A 25,985-nucleotide genomic window follows, 5' to 3' on the forward strand; every position below is an offset into this window, starting at 1 on the left:
AACATTGCCTGCACCTGCTGATAAGCAGAAGATTGAGAATCTCTTTCTGGAAGTGGAAGCAAACAAATGCAAGATTATAGCAGGTATAAAAAGTTTATACTCTTATTAAATTGCCTGGTTTTTTGAGATGTAAAAAAAATCATGATAAATCACTACAGAATTTTTCCCAACTTTAATATAAAATAAAAGCTGCAGAAATTGAGAAATAAACTGAAATATTTATGGTTGTGTAAGTGTGCACACCTTATAAATAGGGATGTGGCTGTGTTCAGAATGAACCAATCAGATTCAAACTGATGTTAACTAGTCGTCAGGACACACCAGCCATCAATTAAAATAGATGTGTGGAACATGAAGAACTGGAACTCTCCATGCAAAGTGAACATGATTTAGTAGGTATTATGGAAACCTGGTCGGATAAAAATCATGAATAGAATGCAAGAATGGTAGGATGGAACTTATTCAAAAGGGGCAGAACAGACTAAAGGAAAGAAGTGGCATGAGTACTCCAGAAAGTGGTAAGGCAAGTAAACAGCATGTACTGAGATTCAGGAGTTTTTACACAAAGGTTCTAAAACATCTTGGTAAATTGCAAGGAAGGGAAACAACCAAGATATTTTTTGGAGCCAGGTGCTAGAGATTGTCAAGCCTGGTAGAAAATGTAGATAATGCTCTCCTAGACACTAGGATGACTGGCAACACAAATGGTTTAAGATAGAAGCTTACTTTGAGAAATGAGAGGGGGAGGTTGAAAGATAAGAAAATCAAGACTAAAAACTAATTTACAATGAGTCAAAGTATTAAGAGAGGTAAATGATCCGAGAGAACGAGGTGTAGAAGGAGTGATTTAATGTTTCAGCAAAGGAAAATTTAAATATAGAAAAAGTTTCAGTTAATATTGCTACCTGATTGTAATCATCACTTCTGAAAAAAGGGATGAAAGACACCTTCAACTTCCTTATGTAAGTGAATTTGTGCAATCTGTATCATGAATAAAAGCAAATAAATAATATAATTATGGGTGCTTTTCACAGATGGCTTTGCCCACAGATTTAGTTATCTCCTAACATTCATTTGGAGTTTTGCTCCTGTTTTGCCTGTGCAAGCCTCTTCAGCTTTAAGAAATTCTGTGAGCCTCCATCTTAAGTTGCCAGAGATCTCCTGGGGATTCTGGGCCTCTTGCTGTTTGGCAACTCCTACTTCAGCATCAAAATTCAGAACTTGTAAAGCTGCAACAATGAGCAGAAAGCATTAAAATGTAAATGCAAAGCCCTTCATTACCACAGGAACAATCAAAGGCTTAAGAATAGGATTCTATATTATATAGGACAGTGATGCACATATGAAAGAGATCTGAGTGTCTTGGAGCACAAGCTTAAAAGATCCAATTGTATGAAGCATTTGCAGAAAAAGCAAATGGAACACAGGTAGTTCTCAAGTTACAACCACAATTGAGCTCAAAATTCCCTAGTCCAGATTTCCCCAATTGTTATGGCCATTTTTGAGAATTCTGGAAGTTGAACTCTATGCATCTGGAGGCTGCCTATATTGGAAAGCAATGGCTTAGATAATCAGGGTCCCTTTCCACCCTTAGATTTTATAATTCTATGAAATTCTAAATCCATTAATAAAAAGACTTCTATTCCTTTCTGAGATGTGTGATTTATCTCACAATAAAAGGTAGGATTAACACCTCACCAAAAGCTAATTTAATAATTCTACCAAGTATAATCAAGTATTTTTAATTCAGATATAGTATAAGCATGTTATTAAAATAGTGCTAATAATCGTGTGTGTGTGTGTAAATTTATGCAAGAGACAAAAGCAAAACATAACCAAGAAATCAAGATTATAGAATACATTCTGGTCAGGAAAATGTTTTGATAACATCCCTAGTTATATTTCTCTGTTCAGAGAAGCTTAAAAGCAAGTCCTGAGTTATACTCACTGACCTGTAGGATATAAATCAGGTAGCTCAATGGTTCTGAAACTTTTCTTCACCACAGACCCCCTTTAAATACCTTTTGTGGCCACGGATGGAGCATGGCCACAGATCCCCAAGAATTAACTCAAGATTTAAATCATAACGTTCCTTCAAGCTTTCAAGGACCCCCTGTGACATTGTGGCCCCTCAGGGGTCACGAACCACGGGTTGAGAATCACTAGGATAGCTTGAAGAAATGTATGTTCCAACTTCTTCCTAATTCACTGGAGGCTTAAGATGGCATGCTACAAAAATGTAAACAACGGCACTTTGGTGAATAAACAAAACCGGACAGTGGCCGCTGGAAGGATCTTCTGACTTACCTATGGCTTGACAAAAGAGAAGGAAGGTGCTATGAGCATTAACATGTAGGATCTGGTCACTTAGGAAAGGTGGTAGCAGTGTAACTGGAGCATGATCTGTGATAGACCAAACTTCAGGCTGAGGGCAGCTGGGTAACGAGAAATCACTTCCAACACAGGATAAAGAGATACCAGTAGGAGGAAATGCTACAGAAGCGGAAGCTGTGAAGAAGAGGACAGAAAAGGAAAAAGAAGAAGAAAAGGGCACTAAGGAAAAAAGTCTGCAAGAAACACTTCACATGCCAAAGAAATAATGTGCATAGGAAAGAAAAAGAGGAAAAAATAGAAAACAGAAATGTAAAGGAAAGTCATGGGGATCCTGTCTTTACTCCACCAAACAAGAAACCAAACTTTTGTGGATTTTATTGTGATATAATCAATCTAAGGCTCAATAATAAAGATGGAATGCAATTAATTTCAATATTTATTCCATAACCTTTTCACATATACATAGTTAAGATAGAAAAATAAAAGCAAAATGAATCATACAAAATATAAAACTATTCACAGCAATACCATCTAAGAGAGGTTGGGGAGTTAACAAAAAAAAAGGTTTGAGGATAAATTTGCCTACTGAGCAAGGAGATTTCTTGCTATTCCTAACCTCCCTGTTTCTTATAACACAAAAGAGAGACACAGAGACAGCAAAATACAAGTATTAAAACTGTACATCACAAAAGAATTTTACATACAAATAGTGCCACTGTGAACCACATTTAATGTATTTTAACCCATGAAGAAATAAAAGAGTTTTTGGGCAGTTTTGGTTTGTCTGTCTTGTTTCTTCACTTGCTTTTTTCAAATGTTGATGGATGATGTGACAAAAGTGTGAAAATATTTGGCAAAGTTGGCTATGGGTGTTGTAATATGATTACTTTCCAACTGTGAAAAAGGTTGAAAAATAAGTATTCTCTTTCACCTCTTCAGGGACATCCATCAAATATTTGTCAAATTCTGCATTATAAACACACAAGGCTCTCAAAATGTGTGTAGTTTGGTGACAGGGCCTCCCATTGTCCACTTTTAAAAATCCCAAAATGTAGTTAATGTGGCAGTGTCTAACACCTTTGTTTAAAAAAAAAAACTCTTTTCTAAGCTACATTTCCCCATAATCCAAAATTGAGCACTTATAGTGATTACCATACCATCTCTTAAAATAATAAAACAAAATCATTTAACCAAAACATATCCCTGAGAACCTTATGCAAAACTATCCAGACCTGTCCCAATATACAGCATATTCTACAAAAAGTACACAAACTGTTTGGAAAAACTTAAATGCTTCTTTCATCAACTATAGTTAACAGACAAAATACAATGATGGCAGTACATTAAGCATTATAAATCACTAGATGCAAAGAAATGTCCAAAACTGGACAAAAAGCCTATAATTTACCAATCTGATAAACTAAATATTATTTCCAATTTGGAATTAAACTGAAATTAGATTTTTAACAGCAGTTAAATATACGCAAGCTGTAGCTACTTAAATCCTTTTTGGCATGGATTTGCAAAAAGAGTTAATTTTACTTTCTATGGAAACAGGAAATAAAGTAGTATGTGCAAATGTTAAATCAACCTCAAGGGAGAAAAAAGTTTGAAATTTACAACTGGCCATTTAAAATAAAAAAATCAACAAACACATGAGAAAAATAAATGTGGAACATAATGGTTTTTAGAATACAGCAGATGGTTCTTTGTTCAATCCAGTTGTGAAATGACAAAGTATCACATACAGATTGATGACATGTAGATAGCCCTTTGTGGCCCAGTTATCACATTTAAATGAAGTGTATTAAAAAAAATATAATAATCAAACTTTCATCAGAAAAACTGGGACCAGTTGCCTTTAATCAGCCTCAGCATCTGAGTCAGCAAATTTCAGTTCACACTTAACATCAAAAGGTTTGTCCTTGACATCTTTGTAAGATTGCGAATGGTCCTCATCATGCTGAATGTGGCCATTTCCATAGTCTGCTTCGGTTTCATAGCCTGTGTCATGTGCTGGCTTTGGATGTTCTCCACTTTGGGTCATAAGACTGCCTGGCTCCACCAAGGTCTCTTTCACACTTTGCTCACAATCAGAAAAATCCGCCTTGGGCTTCTTCTTCCCAAGTAGCATAGCTGAACGGAACTTCAGACACTGGTCTGGTAAATATCCTTTGTAACAATTGTAGGCAAACAGACTCAAGAACAGCACAAAAAAGAACAAAAAGAGAAACATCAAAAGGGAACTATCATTTGCTTTTAGAAACATGGTCTTTTCAGGGACCTCAAGAAACGACTTGGTGCGTTCAAGACTGGAGGCAGTGCTCATTAGCATTGGGACAAGAGGATTTGTTTCTATCCTGGTTGTTGTGACTGGCACAATTGTTGGAATGTGAACAGCTAACCTTTCAGTAGGAAAAGAAGCCATTTTGGATGCCTCTCTGTTACCTTCTGTTTGTGGAATAGGCTGCTTTGGGCTCAGAGTGGTATGCTGGATTTTTTTCAGTTCCAAAACATGCTTAGCCAACACTTGTGAAAACTTTTGATTCTTCACTTTTTCTTCCGACAGGCATTGATAAACACCACTGTCACCTTCAGACAAATTGAAGATGAGCAATGCTTTCTCCAGAAGACGGTACTTAGGGCTTTCCACCTTTAGCACATCATCCTTGAATTTCCAAACCACCTGTGCCAGGTTGGATTTCTTTGAACATTTTAACTCTGCAGTGCTCCCATGCCCGAAAGTGTGCTGCAGAGAATGCTCTCTGACTTTATCTGAAATGGCAAAATAAATGTGAAACCATGTCAGAAATGACTTTTTGAAGAGAAGGGGACACCAATTCAGCCATATTGGGTCATCAAATGCTCATAATGTCAGTGCAGGTAGCCAATCGCACCACACCTATGGCAGTATCCAACTGGTATCCTTCTGTTAACAGGAAGCATCAATCAGAACAGGGGCCTTCAAATGCTAGGCATTCATGGACTAGTTTGCAAGATGGCACAAGGCCTGCAGAGTTATATGATATCATTGAAAAAAAGCATTGTTTATTCTGTTGACGAATGCCTCTGTCAGAAGACTTTACAATGGATATGACCATTATTAGTGTGAGACAAGATACAACTTACATTATAAATTATACCCAGGTTCAACTAAACAGAGATGTGTAGAATGTGTCTGCCCTTATATTTGGAAGTGAAAGGAGGCACAGGGAAAAATGTATGAATGATCCTAACAGAGCAGAGGAAAAAAGGCTAACAAATTTAAGTTGTATAATGAGCAGATCATAGTAACAAATATGGTACACAGGCTTAACTTAAAAACAAACAAACAACAAATACAACAGCAAATATAACACAAACTTGGAAAGATAAACTATCTCAAAAGAATTATAATCTTTGAAAATGAACCTTGTGTTTAAATATTCTTGTATAGAGCAACCTGTAGTTTAAAACAGTTAATGCTTTTAAAACAACTCTTATGATTCTTTTGTACTTTTGATAGGTTAGATAATATGTAATCTAAACCAGAAACAGCATCACTGGATAGACAGGCTTTTAATGTTCAAAGTGCAGCCTAATTAAGCAATGTCCGTTGTTTTAAATGGCCAAATGTGCCAAATGTTACTTTTATCAACTTTGACCACAAAACAGGCTTATGCATGCACTGGAGTTGGAAAAAGGCTGCATTGCAAAAAATAAACTATTTGGAGATTTGACCAGAATTTGAAAATAGATTACAGCTAGAACAGTTCCATGTTAACAGTAATAATCATCCCTGGACATGGAAATTTTTTTTTGGAAGGGAAGATCTCTCAATAATTTTTTTTTGTCAGTTTGGAAACTCTCAGTGGATGAGGAAGAAGAATCTATTAAAAAAAAACTATAAAAAGCTAGAGTAACTAAATAAAAACACTAAAACCATGCTAGATTAAAAATAGTCTACTAATTGATTCATATGTAGGTAGACTCACAAAGCCTTTGTGTAAGGCTATTGTTTGGTGTTCCTACAAAGCCCTTCATGTTAGTGGATCTGGGTACTTGAGAGACCGCCTACTGCCAATTACCTCCACCCGACCAATTAGATCCCATAGATTAGGCCTCCTCCGAGTCCCATCTGCCGGTCAATGTCGACTGGCAACTACGTGGAGGAGAGCCTTCTCGGTGGCAGCTCCGACCCTATGGAACGATCTCCCCGTGGAGATTCGTACCCTCACCACCCTCCAGACCTTCCGCACAGCCCTTAAAATCTGGCTATCCCGTCAGGCCTGGGGTTAAAGACTGTAACCCACCCGAATAGTATGAATGTTGTGCTTTTAATGATGTACTGTCTTATGTGTTAATTGTTTGTTTCCCCCCCCCTTTTCGAGTTGTAAGCCGCCCTGAGTCCCCCCAGGGAAAAGGGCGGCATATAAATAAATTACTCTAAACTCTCTAAACTCTAAACTCTTTCTCAGTTTCTTTTTATACGACCCCATGATTTCATGTGTGGGTTATTCCTGGTTTATGCAATTGGACAATTCCATGATCAACTTGGTTATGAATTCAGAGATGATCACAGTCCTGTTTCTTCAAACATTTTAAGGGTAGTTACAGAATAAATTATGAAGCATGTTAAAAATATAAGCAATGTGATTACAATATATATTATATGCAAATGAGGAATATTCCCTGTAGAAATAAATAAATGTATCAAACATTTATTCTGTGTTATTCAATCATTTATGAAAACCAAAGCTTACCTGAACAAGAGGAGGCATCTCCACTTATATTCTGAATCCAATCCCTAGAAACAATATATAGTGTGAGATATAATAAATTGCCATATCCTGTATGTATAACCTTACTGCAAAATCATCAGAACTTTTTAAAGTGCACCGCTAATTATAGCTAAAAATATTCAAATAATTTATTTGAATATTTATTATATTCAAATAAATATAGGGGAGAAGCATGTTTGCAGAAGGTTATGCTGGATTTTGAAATCAGCTGCTCCTTGCAACAAACAAATTCATGAAGGAAAAAAATAATTTGCAATGTTATTCATAATTTGTCTGTTATGGAGATATAGCAACATATGATTTATCAATGAAGAAAAATGGTATGTTCCATATACTATTTTTAACCACCAGCCTTTGGTTCTCCTAGCATACCTTCACAGAAAGGGGAGAACTTCCAACACATGAAAGAATCCTCATGCATCAGTGTGACATTAGGTACAGAAAAGCAAACAGGAAAAGATATAACATTTGAAGCTAATGTATGTGTGTATAATCTGTTAACCCTGCAGATTAACAGATATCAATCTGGAGCGTTTGAAATGATTCTTCAATGCAAATCAGAACAATCCACGGGAAACAAAAACAAACCCCTTTTTGGGGAGGGGACAGGAGCAAATGACCAAGGCAAAATAAGACCAGAGTGTCTAGGATGGACAAAATGGCTGATACTTGCCATTTTCCTAACTTCCTTATTCTCCATTTATACCAGGCACAAATGGGTGATCTCAATTTAAAGTAAGAAACTGTATTTTCCTCCTAAAAATATTGTAAACAATAATTGTGTGCATAATATGCCTTGCAGTACTTCTACGAAATGCAAATAAAGGCGAAAGTACCAGTTGGTTTGGAAAGAATAGTAAAGCAGGTTAGTGCAGTCTATAGTTGAAAACTTGGGAGATTGAGCTAAGAGGTGTGTTCTGATTCATGCAATTTGTTCTCTTATAGCCTAACTTGCTTATGCATGAAAAAAATCCAGAACACAACAGCCAAAACTGGGACGACAAAATAATAATTACAGTATTTAGATTGAAACAATACTAATTTCCTTTTTCTCACTTCTTCCCTTCCTCTCTGATACAATTAAAGGTTGTATTTTTCATTTATGACAGTTTGCCATATCATCCAAATCTGGCAAACTCTAATTAATCTTATTCAAAAGCACGGTTTATAAAGCTGCCTTATTTCCATAAAATATAGCTTAATTTAATTGCATATTAGAATTTAGATATAATACTAAAACATTGTCTTGGGCCACATACAAACTATATAATATCATTAATGTATAACTTTATATCAGTTTGTATAAATAACTTTATTTTTAGTTATTTTGTGGGTCCTGTCCAGAACTACCTGCAACCTGCGGGCTGTGCATTAGACATACCCAAGCTAAACTAAACATGACCTGATTTCGCAAAGCAAAATATTCAAGCTATTTTTTTACTTTGCATTTTATATATTCTGCATTGTATTTTAGAGAGTTTGGCTTAGAATTAAATTATGTTAAGTTGTATATATTTTATGAAAATTACAACATCCCTATTAATCTTCAATTCATATTATTTTCCCTAGTTCTAAAAACAAGTTAAAGTAGCAATTTATACAGTTTTTTAAAATTATGAGTAAGATCCATTGAAGCCAGCTACACCTAGTTCTAAGTAAACATACACAAAATTATTTAAGTGTTCTGATCCCATTGTTCACTGGAAAGTTGTGAGTTTCTTCTTTTCTAAAGTGTTATAAACGAAGTTTTTCAGATATCTTTTTCTCTTTCATCCCATCCCTATTACTTTTCAAATTTTACTAACTATCCATATGCTTAAAGTTCTTTTTCCAGATGAGGCAGAAAGAATTAGAAGAAGAAATAGTTTCAAAAGAATAAAAATAATATAGGACTGTCAAGATGTTGTATTTTGTGCAATATGCATGCTTAGAACTGCTCATTGAATGACATTTTAGTAGTTGATTCACATAAACACATTTGATCTTCATTGTAATATATAATGTAGTTGCATCTCAGTACTTTTACCTGTTATTCTCATTTTCTTTGAAGATATCACCGCAAAGGGATTTATGGGGATTCCAACCACAGTATGGATCTCTTGCCAGGATACAGTCCACACAGGTACTATACTTCTCACAAAATGCAACAGGTGACTGGACTACTCCTGTATTGGATCCTGCATAGAGGTATTGCTTTCCCTGCAGAAAATACCAAGGCAATCGGTATAAGAGGGCATATTTTACTTCCCACCTCAAGCAAGAAGGAAGCTTCATAAAAGATTGAGCAACAGTATTTCTCAAAAGAAAATTCTGCTGTTGTGAACTAACAGCCTGTGTAAGCCACAACCATTGTCAAAACTAACAATATTAGGCTGCCATGGGACTAAGCTGCCTAACACAACTTCAGACTTCCAATTTGTACTGATTCCAAGGACCTTCACTTAATAAATTGTGGGATGTTATTGTTTTTTTACTGTGAACCAGAGGAGTAATGGAAACATCAAACATCTATGGTGTCTTATGGACAGAGTATTAAGACAATTACTTACTATATATTACTACAGCTGTTGATGTTGCAACATTCTTTTCTCCATTAAAGAGATGATTGGGATGTTAATATAAGCTCCCAGCCCTAATCTTTTTAAAAGAGATAACTAAAATAGCTTATCGTTATTTTAAGATATGCACCGCTTGGTTTAAAAAGCAGGAATTAGATAAACAATGGAAATGAGCTTGTAACAAGCAGGACTCATCCATCATGCCTTCTAAACCATCAATGTGGTTTGCTTATTTATGGCTTGGAATGTTGTGTAACCTCAATCCTAGTGGTTTGTAAATCAAAGATTATGATAGGGATGGATAATCTTTTTCTGAACTATAAATGCAACTACGATGCCTTTGGTGGCATGGTGGTCACAGATAGGGGCCAATTGTTTTTAGGTGCTGGGTAACAACACACTTTCACTCTTGAGCCCATTTCTCAATCAACTTACTGTTTAAATTCAGTAGGAAAATTGCCAAGTTATCATGGCTTGATTTCAAAGTGTTTTGGGAAGATTTGTAGGTGAAGATGCAAATGGGAAGGGGTCTATCTGTTCTCATTTCTAGCATTATTTTTGAGAAACATAGGTAACATTCATGTTGCTGAAATTTGCCGCTGAATTTCAAGATGCCAACAATGGTTTGATCAACGAAGTATTATAAACAAATCGTGGCTGAGTACTGAGTGTGAACTCCATCACAGAAAACTGAATGATGTCAGATTATTTGTTATTTGTCCATTGAGCACAGTAATTCTGACACTAGCTCTCCAGGCTATTAGTCAACAGAACAAATTAAGATACATTAGACTTTCATTCTTCATGAAAATATAAACTTATCTCTGAATGATCACATTCCTTCCTGCTTGTAGTCCCAAATCAAAAAGCTATACAGGTATCCTTAATTTAGGACTGCAATTGGGAAGGGATGCAGTTGTAAAGCATGACACACATAACTTGCAACATAATTGCAAGTCCCAGGTGGATTACAAATAGGCTGGCAGGTGGATTATGTGGCTGTTGCTGGGTGGAAAAAGGTGAGGAAGTAGAGGTGTAGTGTCAGCACAGCTGCTGCCACATGGGAAACAATGTCTGAGTGATGGGAGTAGGTGAGGCACAAGGGTAGCAGGTGCTATTGAGTGGGAGAAAGTGCAAGAGTGGCTGGGGAGGCGTGGTATGGGTGCAGCAATGCTCAGGAAATGTGTGCAGGTGGCTGGTGATGCACAGCACCAGCGTAGACCGGCTGGGGAAAGGTGCATGCATGAGGAAGATTAACCCAAGCAATTTGTGTCCTTCCCTGTCAGTTTCCCCATTGACTTTTCTGGTGGGAAGATGGCAGGGAAGATCACAAATTGTGATCACATAATTATGGGATGCTGCAAGAATCATAATGGGAGCCGGTTGCCAGACACAGCATAATTCTGATGGCTGGGATGGCTGGAACATGAAAACTTTGGTTGCTGAACGAGTACTTGTTAACCGAAGACTATCTGTAGTCCCCAAAAGGCTGCATGAATACAAACAATTACAACTTGGTGCTTCTGCAACTAAAAGTGAGCATATTATGAGAATCTATTTGGGTGTTTGAGTCTTGGCATAGACTCAAATCTACCCATCACCCAGGGAGCTGCATCTGTCTTGGAGCCTAATTAATCACCCTGATTCAGCAGCTGATTCCTCCCCCCCCCCCCCCAAATCCCCAATCTTTACATATTGCAAGCTTTGATTTCCTCAGGTCTCTTTTTTCCCAGGGTTACTACAATTTCCTTGCCTTCACTTCAGCCCTACCTTTTTTGAAGAAAGCAAGAGAGTCTGAATAGAATCAAAATTTGGGAAGAGCTGAATTTCTTCCATAATATGCATTCCATTTTCATAGCTGATTGCTTTGTGAAGAGCACCTTGATCTGAAATGACAGAAGGCAATCTTTTTGGCAGCCATGTAAAAATAAACACACATTGACCATGCTTGGGAGTCTACAGATTCCTTCTTCACAAGGGATTTCAAAACCTTTTAGCTTTCTCTGCTTTTTCAATGTTTTGCATATTGCTTTTTACTATATAACTTGCCTGCTTCAGCAGTTTTGCCCCTGATCCAATTTTGCCTCAGCTTTTATCTCCATTCTGTTGCTTTTAATTTTAGATAAACTGCAGTGGTTTATGTATGCACCTCTTGAAAAGTAGAGTGGATTATATAACATATCCCACACCTGTATCAAATGAACATGCAACAATATACAGGTAGTCTTTGACTTACAACCATAATTGAGTCGAAAATTTCTGTTGCTAAGTGAGACAATTTTTAAGTGACTTTTGTCCCATTTTACAACCTTTCTTGCCACAATTGTTAAATGAATCACTGCAGTTTGTACGTTAGTAACATGGTTGTTAAATGAATCTAGGTTCAATATTGACTTTGCTTGTCAGAAGATCACAAAAGCTGATCACATGACCCTGGGACACTGCAACCATCATAAATGAGTCAGCTGCCAACCATTTAAATTTTGATCACATGACCATGGAGATGATGCAGTGGTAATAAGTGTGAAAAAGTCATAAATCACTTTTTCCAGTACTGTTATAACTTTGAATAATCATTAAAGAGACTGTTGTAAGTTGATCAGCAGCTACTGCATTTCCCAGAATTTTATCCAGTGATAGAAAGTTGACAATGACACAACCAGGACATTTTGTAATAATTCCCAGACTGAAAAGATAGTCTCTCTTTTATTTAAATTGCTAAATTTCATTTAAGGTTTTCAAAGATACAAAGGAAAACTTCTGAAGATGCATACAGGTAAGTCCTTGACTTACGGCCATGATGGAGGCTGGAATTTAAATCTTAAGTTGTTACGGTCATAAGCCCAGGCACCTCCTGAGAGAACTTGATTTTACAACCATTTTTACAATGAGTAATCTTGGTCATTAAGAGAACTGTGTGTTTATTAATTGAATCCAGCATATCCAATGAGCAACTTTTGCTATTTTCTACTGAAAAATGCCATACATTGTTGTTACAGCGATATGGAGTACTGCAATCAGTCAAAAAATTAATCTGGTTCCCAGGCGCCTGAAATGTGATCACATGACCAAGAGCACAGTTGTAATTTCAAGAACTGAGTTGTAAGTAACTTTTTAAAAATCCATAGTGACTTTTAATGGTCATTAAACTACTAATCTTAAATCGTAAGAGGACTGTAGGAAGCACTTTTCATTAATTCTGGGCCCACTTTTCTCCCACTTTCAGTATAACTGAAACTAACACATTGGATTGGCCTATTCAACTTCACTGAAAAGCCATATCATCTTAATACAATGTGGAAAACTCACCTGTCCCGATAAACATGACATCATACAACGTGCCATTCAATGCACGGACTTGGTCCACCACAATCTGGGTATACTTCACATCACGCTTGATCAATCTGGGTCTGTCTCCTATTGGGGTCACAGAATCATCCATCAAAGGATGGTCTTTGACGAACTGTAAGGTTTTATCAGGTAAGTTCAGTGTACTCTTAAAATTTTCTCCTTTGGCCTCCTTGTTTATACACTGTTCCATGAAAAATAAACATAAACACACACTATGATTAATGAACATTAAAAAGGAATAATACATACAGTCCTTGACTTACAACAGTTCAAACAGTGACTGTTCAAAGTTACAATGGCACTGAAAAAAGTGATTTAAGACCATTTTTCACACTTACGACTTTTGTAGCCTCCCTATGGTCATGTGATTGAAATTCAGATACTTGGCAACTGGTTCTTATTTAGGACCATTGCTGTGGCCCAAGGTCTTGTGATCCCCTCTTGTGACCTTCTGACAAGCAGTCAGTGGGGAAGCCGGATTCACTTAACAACTGGGTTACTTACTTACTGGGTTACTTACTTATCAACTGCAGTGATTCACTTAACAACTGTGGGCAAGAAAGGGGGCAAAATGGGAGCAAAACTCACTTAACAAATGTCTCATTTAACAGCAGACATTTTGGGCTCCATTGTGGTTGTACGTTGAGGACTACCTGTACAAGCTGTAAAATAAAGTCTCTTTTGCAAAAATTATCTAGCTGTATGAACTAATTTTTGTACTTTTTCAAGAGGCAAAACTCAAGACTTTCCAAACTGGATGAAATTAACCTCAACAATGGAGGAATTATCTCATGTGCCTTTTAATTCTCTTAAAAGATAGTCTTTGGAAATGAAACAGCACATTAGGAATCTTTAACATATAACAATCACAATAGCACAGTACTCTCTGAGCGGTTTACAAAATCAGCATGTTGCCCCCAACAATCGGGGTCCTCGTTTTACTAACTTCGGAAGGATGGAAGACTGAGTCAACCTTAAGCCCATCAGGATCAAACTCCAGACTGTGGAACAGTCTTTGCTTACAATACTACATCCCAACCACTCTGCCACTAGGACTCTTATAACATATGATCAAATAAAAATGGCGCTTATCATGTTTTTTAATGTTTTGTGCTGCTTTCTTTTGCAATGTATGCCACATAGCAATAGCAATAGCAGTTTGACTTATATACCGCTTCATAGGGCTTTCAGCCCTCTCTAAGCGGTTTACAGAGTCAGCATATCGCCCCCACAGTCTGGGTCCTCATTTTACCCACCTCGGAAGGATGGAAGGCTGAGTCAACCTTTGAGCCAGTGAGATTTGAACTGCTGAACTGCAGTTAGCAGTCAGCTGAAGTGGCCTGCAGTACTGCACTCTAACCACTGTGCCACCTCGGCCTCTAGAGTAACATCATCTGAGCTGGACAGTTACATAACTGTTCTAAGCAAATCAATAGATAAGCATATTTCTTCCTCAATTTCTCATCAAAATTATTTTCCATATATGGCTAGTTATTAACATCAGACCAGCAAACCTAAATATACATTATAATAATCTTAAACTAGCTAAATTGAGGCACTCTTGGTGTTCTCTAAGCTTGGCAGTTTTCTTGTAGAGAATTCATTGCCCAAATAGGTAACATCATCTGTACAATGTTGCAAACAACCAAGTTCAAAGAGCACCAAGGATCTCTCATTTCAAACTTGAGCTACAAATATTCTCCTTTATTGATACTTCTTAATTAAGCAAAAGGGGCAAGGAATGTCCCAATCACTTAAGACTAACCCAATAGATGGTTAGAAGAGCTTCTAGTGTTAAGACCAAGATTATGGTTCTCTTAAAATCCTCCCCTGTGGTCTTCAGGGATATAATTTAGCACTTATCGATGATGATATAATAAAAGATGAAAACTTGCAGCAGTTGGTTTTATCTACCTTGTCAAGAGGTGTAACAAACAACTCACTTATTCAGACTGGTGCTACTATTGTTTGGGGATTATCACTATTAAGTTAGATGCCATCAAAAGTATATTAGTGGTGGGTTTGGACCCCAGCGCAGTCAGTACACTGCGTATGGGGCTGGCCGTCTTAGATGAGCATGTATGCTGTGCATGCATGCACACACAACCACCCTGCAACACCCAGCTGGCCAGCAGATGTTGCACAGACACCGCATGCTGTGCGCACGTGTGCAATGGGCCAAACACGTTATTAAACGGCCATGGGATGCAGGCGGGCGGGCCAAACGAGCCAAAGTACCGGTATGGTGGCCGCTTCTCCCGGCTACTACCAGGACGGCCGTAGTGGGCCATACCGCCTGGAACCCACCACTGAAGTGTATCTAAAATTGAATAAAAACTGTCCTTGCAATTGTTTTTTTTTAGAAATCAAGGAGAGGGAACAGTAACCAGTTTGCATATTATCCAGAACTTACTGCTCCAGGCCGTGGCTTAGGAATCTCTCCATTGTATCGCAACCATTTTGTATGGGATTGTTCAACTGTGGTGCTTTGCATGTACTTTCCTTTGGCAAAAACTCTTCCACTGTAGAAATATTGTAGGCACATACTGCTGAGGAGACCCACATATTCCTTAAAAAAAACAAAAAAAACATGGAAACTTATTCAACTTTTTACATTCCTGTGGTAACAAATGGGTCTCTAAAACAAAAAGCTATTACTTACAACTGAGGAGTAAAAACCCCATAAATCACTGGTTCTTTTAAATTTGAAGTCTTTAGGATAAAATATCATGACAATGTTGAAAAATAAATTTTTCTCTGGGACTGAACAAAACACCGAGCCTTGAGGTAAGTAGTCCATTTTTTTTGTAAAGTTCGATGTCCTCCTTGGTCCCCATTGAAAGAAAAAAAAGCGCATTTTCATTGTCCAAGATCAATTTTTTTAAAAAAAAGTTTTGCACTGTTAAAGCATCAGTAATATAAAAATATGAAATTTGCCAAGCCATTATTTACATTTTAAGCCACTTACTTAAAAACTGCCAAACACTGAGGAAAAGTTCAACCTTAAAATATCATATCCAAACTTAACGGGAAATGTTCTAACCACAAACAGAGACATTTCTGCTACAATATGGAGGTGTCAATGGTTTGTCTGGAGAATGTCTTTTGCCAAAGTTTCAACATGTTATTAATAGACAGAATGGGAGATTTGAGAATTAAAATGTTTTGACTTCAGAATGTATTGTATACACACACTCACCCACACCACCATCACAACAAAACTTTTCAAATAAATGAATAAGGCCCTGTAGGCAGTCTGTGCTTTTACATAATTTTATGTTCATAAACGCCATTCAGTGTCTCTATAATGTTAATGACTTGAGGGCTGCTGTGATAAATACAGCTTTTTCCCACACTCCCAACAACCTTGGCATTAGGAAGAATTGTGTCTTTTCCCTGTGCAACTTAATTGATATCAACCTGGGGGGCAGTTGGAAATGTTTGTTTCCCTCTACCTTTGTGACACAGGAAGAATTGTGCTCTTGCACCGCAAAGTAACAGGAAGCCTCAATCTCCAAATAATGAATTTTAAGCCAGAGCTTCCGAAAGAGAAACATGTTACACTGAAAGAATTATAATTTAAAATATCCCTTGTCTTCAGCCTTTGCTGCGACCACACTTTTTCTTAAAAAGTAGACAACTTTTCCTAAATACCACCAGCAATGCAAAGGATGTGCATATATATCAGGCATGAAATACTCTAATCTTCGCTACTGGTTCAAAAGTGGCAGCGTGCTTACACATGGTGCTTCTGCGCATGCGCAGAGAATCCATGATGACGTCCAGGGTGGGTGGGTGGAGCCTCCCGCGCCACCACTACTGGTTCTCCTGAACCGGGGCGAACCAGCAGAATACCACATCTGATGAATGGTATGCCTTCAATATATTGTTGACCTCCTGATGACTGCCTCAACTAGTCTCTGGAGTTTTCTCGGCAAGATTCAAAAGTAGCTTGCAAGGGTTGAGAAAGAGGACTGGCAAAAGGTCATCCAGCTAGCTTTCAGCCTAAGGCGGAGCTAGAATTCACAGTATCCCAATTTCTAAGCCTGGTACCTTAATCACTACATCAAGCTGCTCTCATATTGCCCTATCCCCTTCATATAATTCCATATTAAAAAATGAGAATCCAGATTATATATTAGTTGTGCTACCATTTCAAAGTAATGACAAGCTGTCAGTGTGCAGAGAACCATCATTGCCACACCAAAGCACATTTGGTAAAACTGCTGGGATTTCACAAATCTTGCAGGCTTAATCAACTTGAACTGCTTAATACATGTTGCAAATTAAATGCACAGCCTAATATGTTACAAACTTCCGCACCCTTCCCCCACAATAAAAGTACAAGGTGACAAGAGCATTAAATGTCTTGGGGGAAAAAAAACCATTGTTCATGGTAAAGGAACTTTTACTGCACTCACATAAAGAGTGACAGAAAGCACCATAGATTATCAGGAGTTTTCTCTTGGCACAGAAGGACACATTCCAGTCGAACCAGTTTGATACTTAATGGCCAAGTGGTCACTATTTCCCAATTCCTCAGGCTGACAATGACTGATAAGCATATATGTGAGGAGAGAAATGTGTGATAGTATCATAAAAGCCCTTCGTTTTCAGGATACCATACCAGTGGTGAAATTCAATTTTTTTTCTTACCAGTTCTGTGGGCATGCTTGATGGCAAAATCCCCCATTTCCACCCCACTCCAGGGGAAGGATAGTGCAAAATCCCCATTCCCACCCCACTCTGGGGCCAGCCGAAACTACACAAAATTCTGCTACCGGTTCTCCAGAACCTGTCAGAACCTGTTGAATTTCACCCACTGTACCATACCAAGTCTTTGGTCCTCCCCGCCGCCCAATTTTCACAGACATTTAGCAATTCCAGTAAGCAATTCTGTTCTCTCAGCAAAAAGCTATACAAAAAGCATTAATTGTTGAGAGTAATTTGGATATTTTTTTTAATGTTTCCTTCCCATGGAAAACTTGTTATGGCCTTCAAATGCTGATAAACACAGCTTTTGAAATCCCTCACTAAAGGCTATGCTGGCTGGAACTACCAGGAGTTAGCAACATTTGGCAAACGATGGAAATTATGGCTGTCTACACACAGTCCAGTTTAATGTTATAGTGCTCTGTGGAAACACAGCAGATCTAATTTAAAGAATGGCAAGTTTGGCTCTTAAGTAGAAAGGCCAAACAGACTAACACTGTTGCCCTTGGGATAGGCTGCAAAGAAAAGGCATGTCTGGACTGACAAAACAAATTCTTGTTTCAACTGGTTCCTTCCTCCATCCCAGAAAGAAATAGAAAATGTTTTCACCCCACCTTACAAACTCTAGCTATCCTTGGAATCATCAGTTTGTTAAGGAATTCATATTCCACTGACACCTCAGTGAAAAAGAAGTACACTTTGTCGTCATCTCATCAAGGCTTTCTGGATCAGCTCTTATCACATCAGCAAAATAAAATTTGGTTCTATATAAAGAAAAATATAAACCACATTGACCACCATTTTAATTATACTCCTGTGGCCCACTTTTCTGTAATTGTTCATTGGATACTTTTTTATTATTTCCATTTTCACAAACCTAACAGGAAAAGCTTTTCATGGATTAAACTCAGAGATCAAGATTTACGTGCATGATTGAATGAGTGATTCCAATCTAAATTTCTTGTTTTACAAATGAGGAAAACACATGCATAGCTCCCAAAACATATTTGATAAAATAGCATGGATGAAAACCCAACAAAATATTCTATGGGGAAGAGAGTTGCAGAAACAGCATGTAAATAAACAAGTCAAGCAGGTTACTTTCCTTGCTGTTTGCTGGTTGTTGCTGGTTGAAAAGTCTCCAGGTCATTCATAATCAAAACCAAATTGGGTTAATCAAAACCAGCATCTTAAATACTGAAATCATTACTTGGAATTTTGGCATCGCTTTCAAACATAGATGGAAATTCAGGAAAAAAGGTTATTTCTGCAGCTGTGGGTTTGAAAGCAGCACTGGTTGTTATTGTTTAGAAAAAATAGGAAAAAATCTACATCAGATAAACCTGACAGTTTTGACTAACATTTTAGCGTAGGTTTTTTTTAAAATTCAAGGTCATTGTTAAAATTATCTAGGATCAAACCCCCTCTAAATTTCCTCACCATTAAGCCAAGGAATTGCATATTCTGTCCTTAGTGGATTTTGCAGTGAGTTCCTAGAAATAATAGGTTCACTTCCTAAAAAATTGTAAGATGTTGCAGAGTAAAGATCCCCATCTGTGGAACAACAACAAAACAGAATAAAACTAAATGTATTTCTCTTGAAACATTACATGACATTCTATTTTGCTTTCCCATCCGGACTAAAATTAAATTGCTTTCTTCTTACCTGTCAAATCTCTATATACCACTTCTCTATTTTTTAAAGCAAATACTCTGTATTGCTTTTAAATAATGACAGAGAAATGTTGCTTTTAAAATAATGACAGAGAAATGGGAGAAACCCACAAATGATAAAAATATGTGCATTGTCATGGAAAAAGAAAGTGTTTTTTTTTAAAGTGGGGGAAAAAATTAACAAAAGAAAAAATAAAACGGTGCAATCCTTTAAATGTAAAGAGTTACAATTCTGTGTAGTTATTTAATGCAATTATTATTTGATTACATATTTATTCCTAATGTACCTCTTTTCCTATTCCTATATAAACTTTGCATTTGTTGGTTGAATTCTTTGGGGTAGAAGTAGAAAAGAGTGATTTTTAAAAATTATGAGGAAAGCTAAATTAATAAGAACGGCTTGTGCCAAATTACTTTTTTTAAATCAGAAAAATTCCGTTCTAAAAAATAGCTTGAAAGAAACTTTACTACTGCTAAACAAACATGTATATCTTCTTGATTTGTTCAAGAATAACATTGTTGAAATTATATACTTACCGACCATGACTGATGTATAACTTTGTGCAGGATCAAATGGGCACCTTCCTTTACCATCTTCATTTCTCCCCATAAGCTTAAATGTTGTCAGATTCTACAAAACAGTTTATTTTTTTTATTTATTTTCTATTTGAAATATAAGCTACATTCCACCTTACAGTTGTGAACATATGGAATATTTCTCAGTTCTACCAATTAAAAGAGCATTCTTTTTATTTAATTGTTAGATTTTTTTTGAAGTAGTATACACAGTATACTTCCTCCTTCACTTTTCTCTTCAACAATCTTTTGAGAGACGATTTGGTTGAGAGAGGATGATTGGTTCAAAATTACCTATGAGTTTCTATGCTTGAGAGTACGATCCTAGTCCAATACCTGAGCTGCTATACCACACTGGACCATATTTCTACTCCCTTTCCATGATAAGGAAAAAAAAGATATTTGGGGGAGGGGGGGGGAGGTTAGAATTTACAAATGGAAGACATCATTTGGAATGCACATAGACACATACAGAGCTATAACATTTCATTATTGGATCAGATACTGGCAAAAGGATGCTGTCATGATTATTCAATTTATTCAAATATTTTATTACTGCTAAAGGCAATTCAAATTGGCAAACAACAAAAACAAAATAAATAAAATGTCAATGGGATTGGAATATACAAAGACCAAACCCATGCAATCATTTTTGAAATCATCCGTTGAAATATTCATAACTGTTTAAACTCATTCCAGACTTCAGTCCATTATCTCCTGGTAAATATCCCAACACCTAATTTAAATCACAAATGAGATACTGCCTTAGATGTTTAATTTTAGCAGGACTCACATATTTGAACTGTATAAAATCATTGAATCTTATCAACCCTATAACATTGCTATATTAATTAACAAATGAACCAAATCAAAGTTATGAGTGTGCTCTGAATTATAAAGTATTTGGTTTTGTAATAAATTATCACTGTTACTTTCCACTCCATATACAGGAACATGTGTAAGGAGACTGTTTCAAACGAAGCACAAGGCTCAGTTCAGTCTTCTGGCAAAGACTGGAAATGAATGACATTTCTGCCCCTTCTTCATTCACAGTCGTACAGCCTGTTTGCCGCAACCAACTCATCGCGGGACAACTCGCCATGGGACAATTCAACAATTCAATTTAATTATTTTAAATAATTAAACATTAGTTTAGTTTTTATCATTCATATTTTATTAGTTTAATTCTTATCATTCACATTTCAATTGTTCCTCCTTTGGCATCCTTTCTTTAATAACTTTATTCCACTATTTCTTTGAAATTAGTGCAACTGTTATCCTGCAGTGAGTTGTTCTGTAGTGAGTTGGCTGTAGCAAGTTGTCCTGCAGCAAGTTGTCGTAGAGAGGTAATGCTGCGGCAAACTGCTTATTCTCTGTTAATGTTTTTCTGCATTGTGTGGAATTCTGGACCCATAAGACTATAGGGAAATTCCACTGGTTCTGGATAGTATTTGCTGTAAACAGCTGCTCTCCATTTGTGAATGGTGATCAAACAGAGGATCACCTCTGTTTGAGAATGCTTGTGTCTTCCCTGGTTTCACAATGTGTTAGAAATCTATAACCGTCTGCAATAAACATTGAAGAGTTGAGTCCTCATTTAGAAGCCAATTGAAGGCAAAAGAAAAGTTGCGGTTAGAGCAAAATTAAGCGTGACAAGAGGATGTGAGCAAAGATTCAGCAAAGAACAATATGGACAACTGGGGTACACAACAGAATAAAATTTGATATGCTATGGAGATTACTGATTATATTCATTCATGTCTCAGGTATAAATATGCAAAAGTATTTTGCCTAAATATTTAGGAAGCCTTTTATTACCGTAACTTTGTTGCCACCCAAATCAGAAAACCGATTAGCAGTTTAAAATCAATACATTTTATAACTATTTTGACATCCCAGTTTGTTCTGAAAGTAACATCATTTTCTCAATTTTGATAAAATAAGGAAATGTTTAGAGCCCTGGATTAAATGTGAAGAATACTGAGTTTGACTACAAACATTTGGGGGGGGGGAGCTATGCAAATTCAATTTTTATTATGCCAAATAGTATTCTAACTCTTAGGAGATCGGTGGACAAATTATGATAAAAATTAAGAGACAAAAGAGTGGAAGTGAAAAAAGTTAGAATGTCAATACCTGATTCAGAATGTTAAAGAATGCTTCTAATAGTAAAAAAACCCATTAAAGCAACAAAGTTGCAATTTAGAAATAGGAACTACATGTCTTTAAAAAGTTGACATTATTTTTGAAGGGATGTTAAATAAAGAAAGTTCACAAGAATTTTGTCCTTGAGAACAAAACAAGATCAAAATAAAGAAGAACGATAATACAGAATACGATGTATGGAAGGTAGACAGGTGTATTTTTGTTAAAAGGAGGGATGTAATTTGAAGGATTCAGAATTGAAAAATAAAGATCACGTCAGAAGCTGACAGGGACCAGAGAAACGGAGAGTCAAGAAGTGAGTTTAGATAAAGAAACAAAAGGCGTATCAGGCATGGAAAGGATATTTCCATATGTTCTGTAAAAACAACATTCGTAAATTAGGATAAGTCTTTATTATCAGACTAAGAATTTTTAACTGAATTTTAATTATGCAAAATGGGCTTTTGCTCTTTACACTACTGAACATAATTTTCCAGTTGTCTCTAAATAAACTTTATTCTCACACTTACCAGATGATCACAGATAGGCTGAAATGCATTTGTTCCACACACATAGAGCAAAGTATCATTCAAATATTGTAAGACACGAACATAGTTAAGGCACTCTGTCTGTTAAACAAAAAGAAAAATTAACAGGAGAGAAAATAAAGAAATCATCAAAACCTCAATGTTTTTGTAAAAACTCCAAATTGGTAACATAAATGGCTTTAACTTGTGCACACAGGTAAAAATTGTTCACTATATTAGCCCATTTTTAGGCAAAATTTTAAACATGGGGCTTGAGTAGGTCTCCCATTGCAGACTGTGAAAGGGAAGACATCACGTTTAGTCCTAAATAAGATTCTTCATTGGGCAGAAAAAACTACATAGGTAGCATCTGGTAAATTCCCATCTGGGGTATGCTGTATAAGCTCTAAAGTGGGATGAAATATAGCTAAATCTCTGTTTGCTTTCTATAGCTAAAAACCTTTCTTTAATAATTCTCATAGCTTGAGTATATTGCGTGCCTCGAATATAATGTCGATGTGCAAGTATGCACTACTGATTTCACCGCATGTATTGGACATAAACCTATTTTTTATTAATTTAATACAGTTTCATTGAATCTTTTTTAGTGAGCTGCCAATCTAAGTATCATTTCCAATTATGGTAGGATGCTTCAAAAATTCAGAATTCAGTTACCTACTTTCCATCTTTAAAATCTTTTGAAAGATAATGAAAAATTAACAAATTGACAGTGATATCCAACAACTTTTCCACAAGCATTATGCAAATTGGTTTTTTCCTGAAATCCTACATCTATATAAACACTGCATGAGCCTACCAAAGAGATTGCAAAGAGTGAAAAATGATTATTTGATCCTCCTTTCATTTTCAGGCTATTTCCTCGGGCATCAAAAAAGAACCACAGCCTCACAGCATGGAGCTGGGAACATTTCAAATGAAGGAAGAAAGGGGAGATGCCAAATGATGGATTCCACATTTGTGCTGTTAATCAAAAACTGATGTTCAGGCAAAGGAGATAATTCTATCATCCTAGTAGGATAGGGGTGGGGTGGGGGGAGGAAATTATTCCTGTTTCATTCAAAAGCAGCAGTAAAGAAGATCCAATGTAAATACCTGTGGGGTTATTTTCCACCAATAGGTTACCAATCCTTCAACACTAGTGTTTCCAAAGTGTTGCAACACAAAGGCAAGCCTGTATACATACCGGAAGGTGAAAAAAACAGGGAGAAGCAGTAGCTGATTTAGGGAGTGACTGTCCCAGTTGGATACTGCGTCTACCACATTTAAAGAATGCACAGGAGTATGCATTCTTAGCAGTGCTTTGTGATTTAGAAAAAATCAACTATTGCCATACGTATATACACAAATGTGGCACTTTTAGCAATATGACTTACCATGGAAAACTCACTCTATTGCAATTTTGATTAAAAGGCCACTAAATGGTTTCTTCATACCAATGCTTTCTTCAAAGTAAAATGGATATGGGACAATCAACAACATTTACTCACCTGTTTTGATTTGCCCTTTTCTGCACATTTCGTTTTCTTGTCTTCTGTTACCTTCCAAAACACCTGGAGGAAAACAAGAAAATCAAAAGGCTTTTCTGATGCTATTGCCCTCAGCAACTAACACTAAAGCCAGAAAATAGACAGCATTCCAAGACAAACATAAATGAAAATTCTAAATTAACTAGGTACACTCTTGACAAATAACTTTCTCACATATACCTGCTATTCTGGAGCTATATCAACACCAACTAAGCTTAAGCAACACCAACAAAGGGCAAAATTATTACACATTATATTCTAATCTATACTGAATGGATTTCTGCAGTGATTCATTATACCCTGAAACTTAAAAGGTCCTTCTCCATGCTTGGAGACATTTCCTCCAGTGAATGGGGAATATAAGCAGCAGGAAAGCAATAATATAAAAGGCTACTGTGAATCAAAGAGTCAGCAGCTGGAAAATAGCTGACAAGTTCCACCCAATAAAAGCATCTAGATTGAGTTTTTGAGCTTTCCATAAATCTATGCCAGAATTATGCTAGCAGAATTTCACCAGCAGCGTGCTTCTACTCAGAATATCTTTTAACCACAGAAATCTTAATATCGCTCTAAAATGGTACTAGGAAGCAAGTGGTACTAAATTCATGAGTCTTATCTCTGAGTAAGCATATGTATGACTGCATCATTGGCAGAAAAATCTGAGAACCATAAAACTGCATACCTACCCCTCTTCCTTTTTTTCCACAATGTTGAATGAATTTAAAGCAAATATAACTTCTCTAGCCCCCACATACAAAATATCTCTGTCTTCATCTAGTAACAAGGTTGAGTAGTTAGATATTTCTGGATCTTGAAAATGTACCAGATGAACTTCTGTTAATAAACAATGATTTCAGAGCAAATGTTAATTCAAAAAGTGGCAATCTTAAGGCAAACATTAATCAAAACAAGGATTTGTTAAGATTCCTCATTTTGAGTCATGCAATATTACATTAAAACAGCACAATCTACTAACTAGGATTAAGGGAAAGCTAAGAGGCAAAAATAACTTTGTAAAAATAACTTTGTAGGTCAGAGTTATATGAAAACCTGATGTTTGAGATTGGGGCTCTTACTGAAAAGCAAGTATGAGAAAAATGAGGATCCGATACTGAAGAATTAACCAGAAATACTGGAGTACAAATATTAGCGTGTATATTAGGATTAATCTCAAGGTCAAAATAATTTGAGACAGACTTTAGAATGCTACTGGGACAAAGCAGTAATTGTTTCTTTAAGTGTAACATATAACAATTATGTAAGTATTTGGTTCTCTGCCCATACATATTCTTCACAAGTCAAAGAGCAAATGTAAAGAGAATTAGATTTTATTCAAATGGCCCTCATTCAAAAGACACCAAATCTTGTGACCTACAGTGAAAGATTTTATCTATCCATTTTTAGATTAGTTTTTGTCACTTTACAATAAGTAAAGAACAACCCTTTACTTAACCATAGATATATTTCAAGGATTTGTTATTCATGGGTTTATGATAAGCAGCTTCAATGTTGGTATATAACCCCAATGGTGTAAAAAGGGCCACCTAATCTAAATAAATAAAATCTAATTTATTTTAGATGGTACAGCTATTCTTTTAAAGAAGTCTGATTTTTGTTGGGAGACGGATACAAACATTTATCAGATTTAGTTTGCTTTAATCAATTTTCCTACTTTTTTAAAAATTAAAACTTCTTTACAAATAGTTTGAAGAATGAATAACTTTAATTATCTGTTCTATTGTTGAAACTCTATTCATATTTTGTTGTTTCATTATGTTC

At 36.3% G+C, this 25,985-nt stretch overlaps 1 protein-coding gene across 1 annotated transcript in view; it reads right to left on the reverse strand.

Moving 5' to 3' along the window:
- Positions 1–2,757: 2,757 nt before the first annotated feature.
- The window catches only part of SEMA4D (semaphorin 4D), a 102,814-nt gene continuing 79,586 nt past the window's right edge, over positions 2,758–25,985 (reverse strand). The window contains 18 exon segments of the mRNA XM_032214107.1: positions 2,758–5,109; positions 7,077–7,120; positions 9,142–9,314; positions 11,444–11,559; positions 12,983–13,205; positions 15,438–15,541; positions 15,544–15,593; positions 15,687–15,752; positions 15,754–15,799; positions 15,802–15,859; positions 18,352–18,449; positions 18,452–18,490; positions 18,493–18,501; positions 19,178–19,291; positions 19,949–20,042; positions 22,663–22,761; positions 24,168–24,230; positions 24,895–25,040. Coding sequence (XP_032069998.1) covers positions 4,196–5,109; positions 7,077–7,120; positions 9,142–9,314; positions 11,444–11,559; positions 12,983–13,205; positions 15,438–15,541; positions 15,544–15,593; positions 15,687–15,752; positions 15,754–15,799; positions 15,802–15,859; positions 18,352–18,449; positions 18,452–18,490; positions 18,493–18,501; positions 19,178–19,291; positions 19,949–20,042; positions 22,663–22,761; positions 24,168–24,230; positions 24,895–25,040 — 2,456 coding nt within the window. The 3' untranslated portion in view covers positions 2,758–4,195.

Source organism: Thamnophis elegans, chromosome 3, assembly GCF_009769535.1.
Source record: "Thamnophis elegans isolate rThaEle1 chromosome 3, rThaEle1.pri, whole genome shotgun sequence".
Classification (NCBI taxonomy): domain Eukaryota; kingdom Metazoa; phylum Chordata; class Lepidosauria; order Squamata; family Colubridae; genus Thamnophis; species Thamnophis elegans.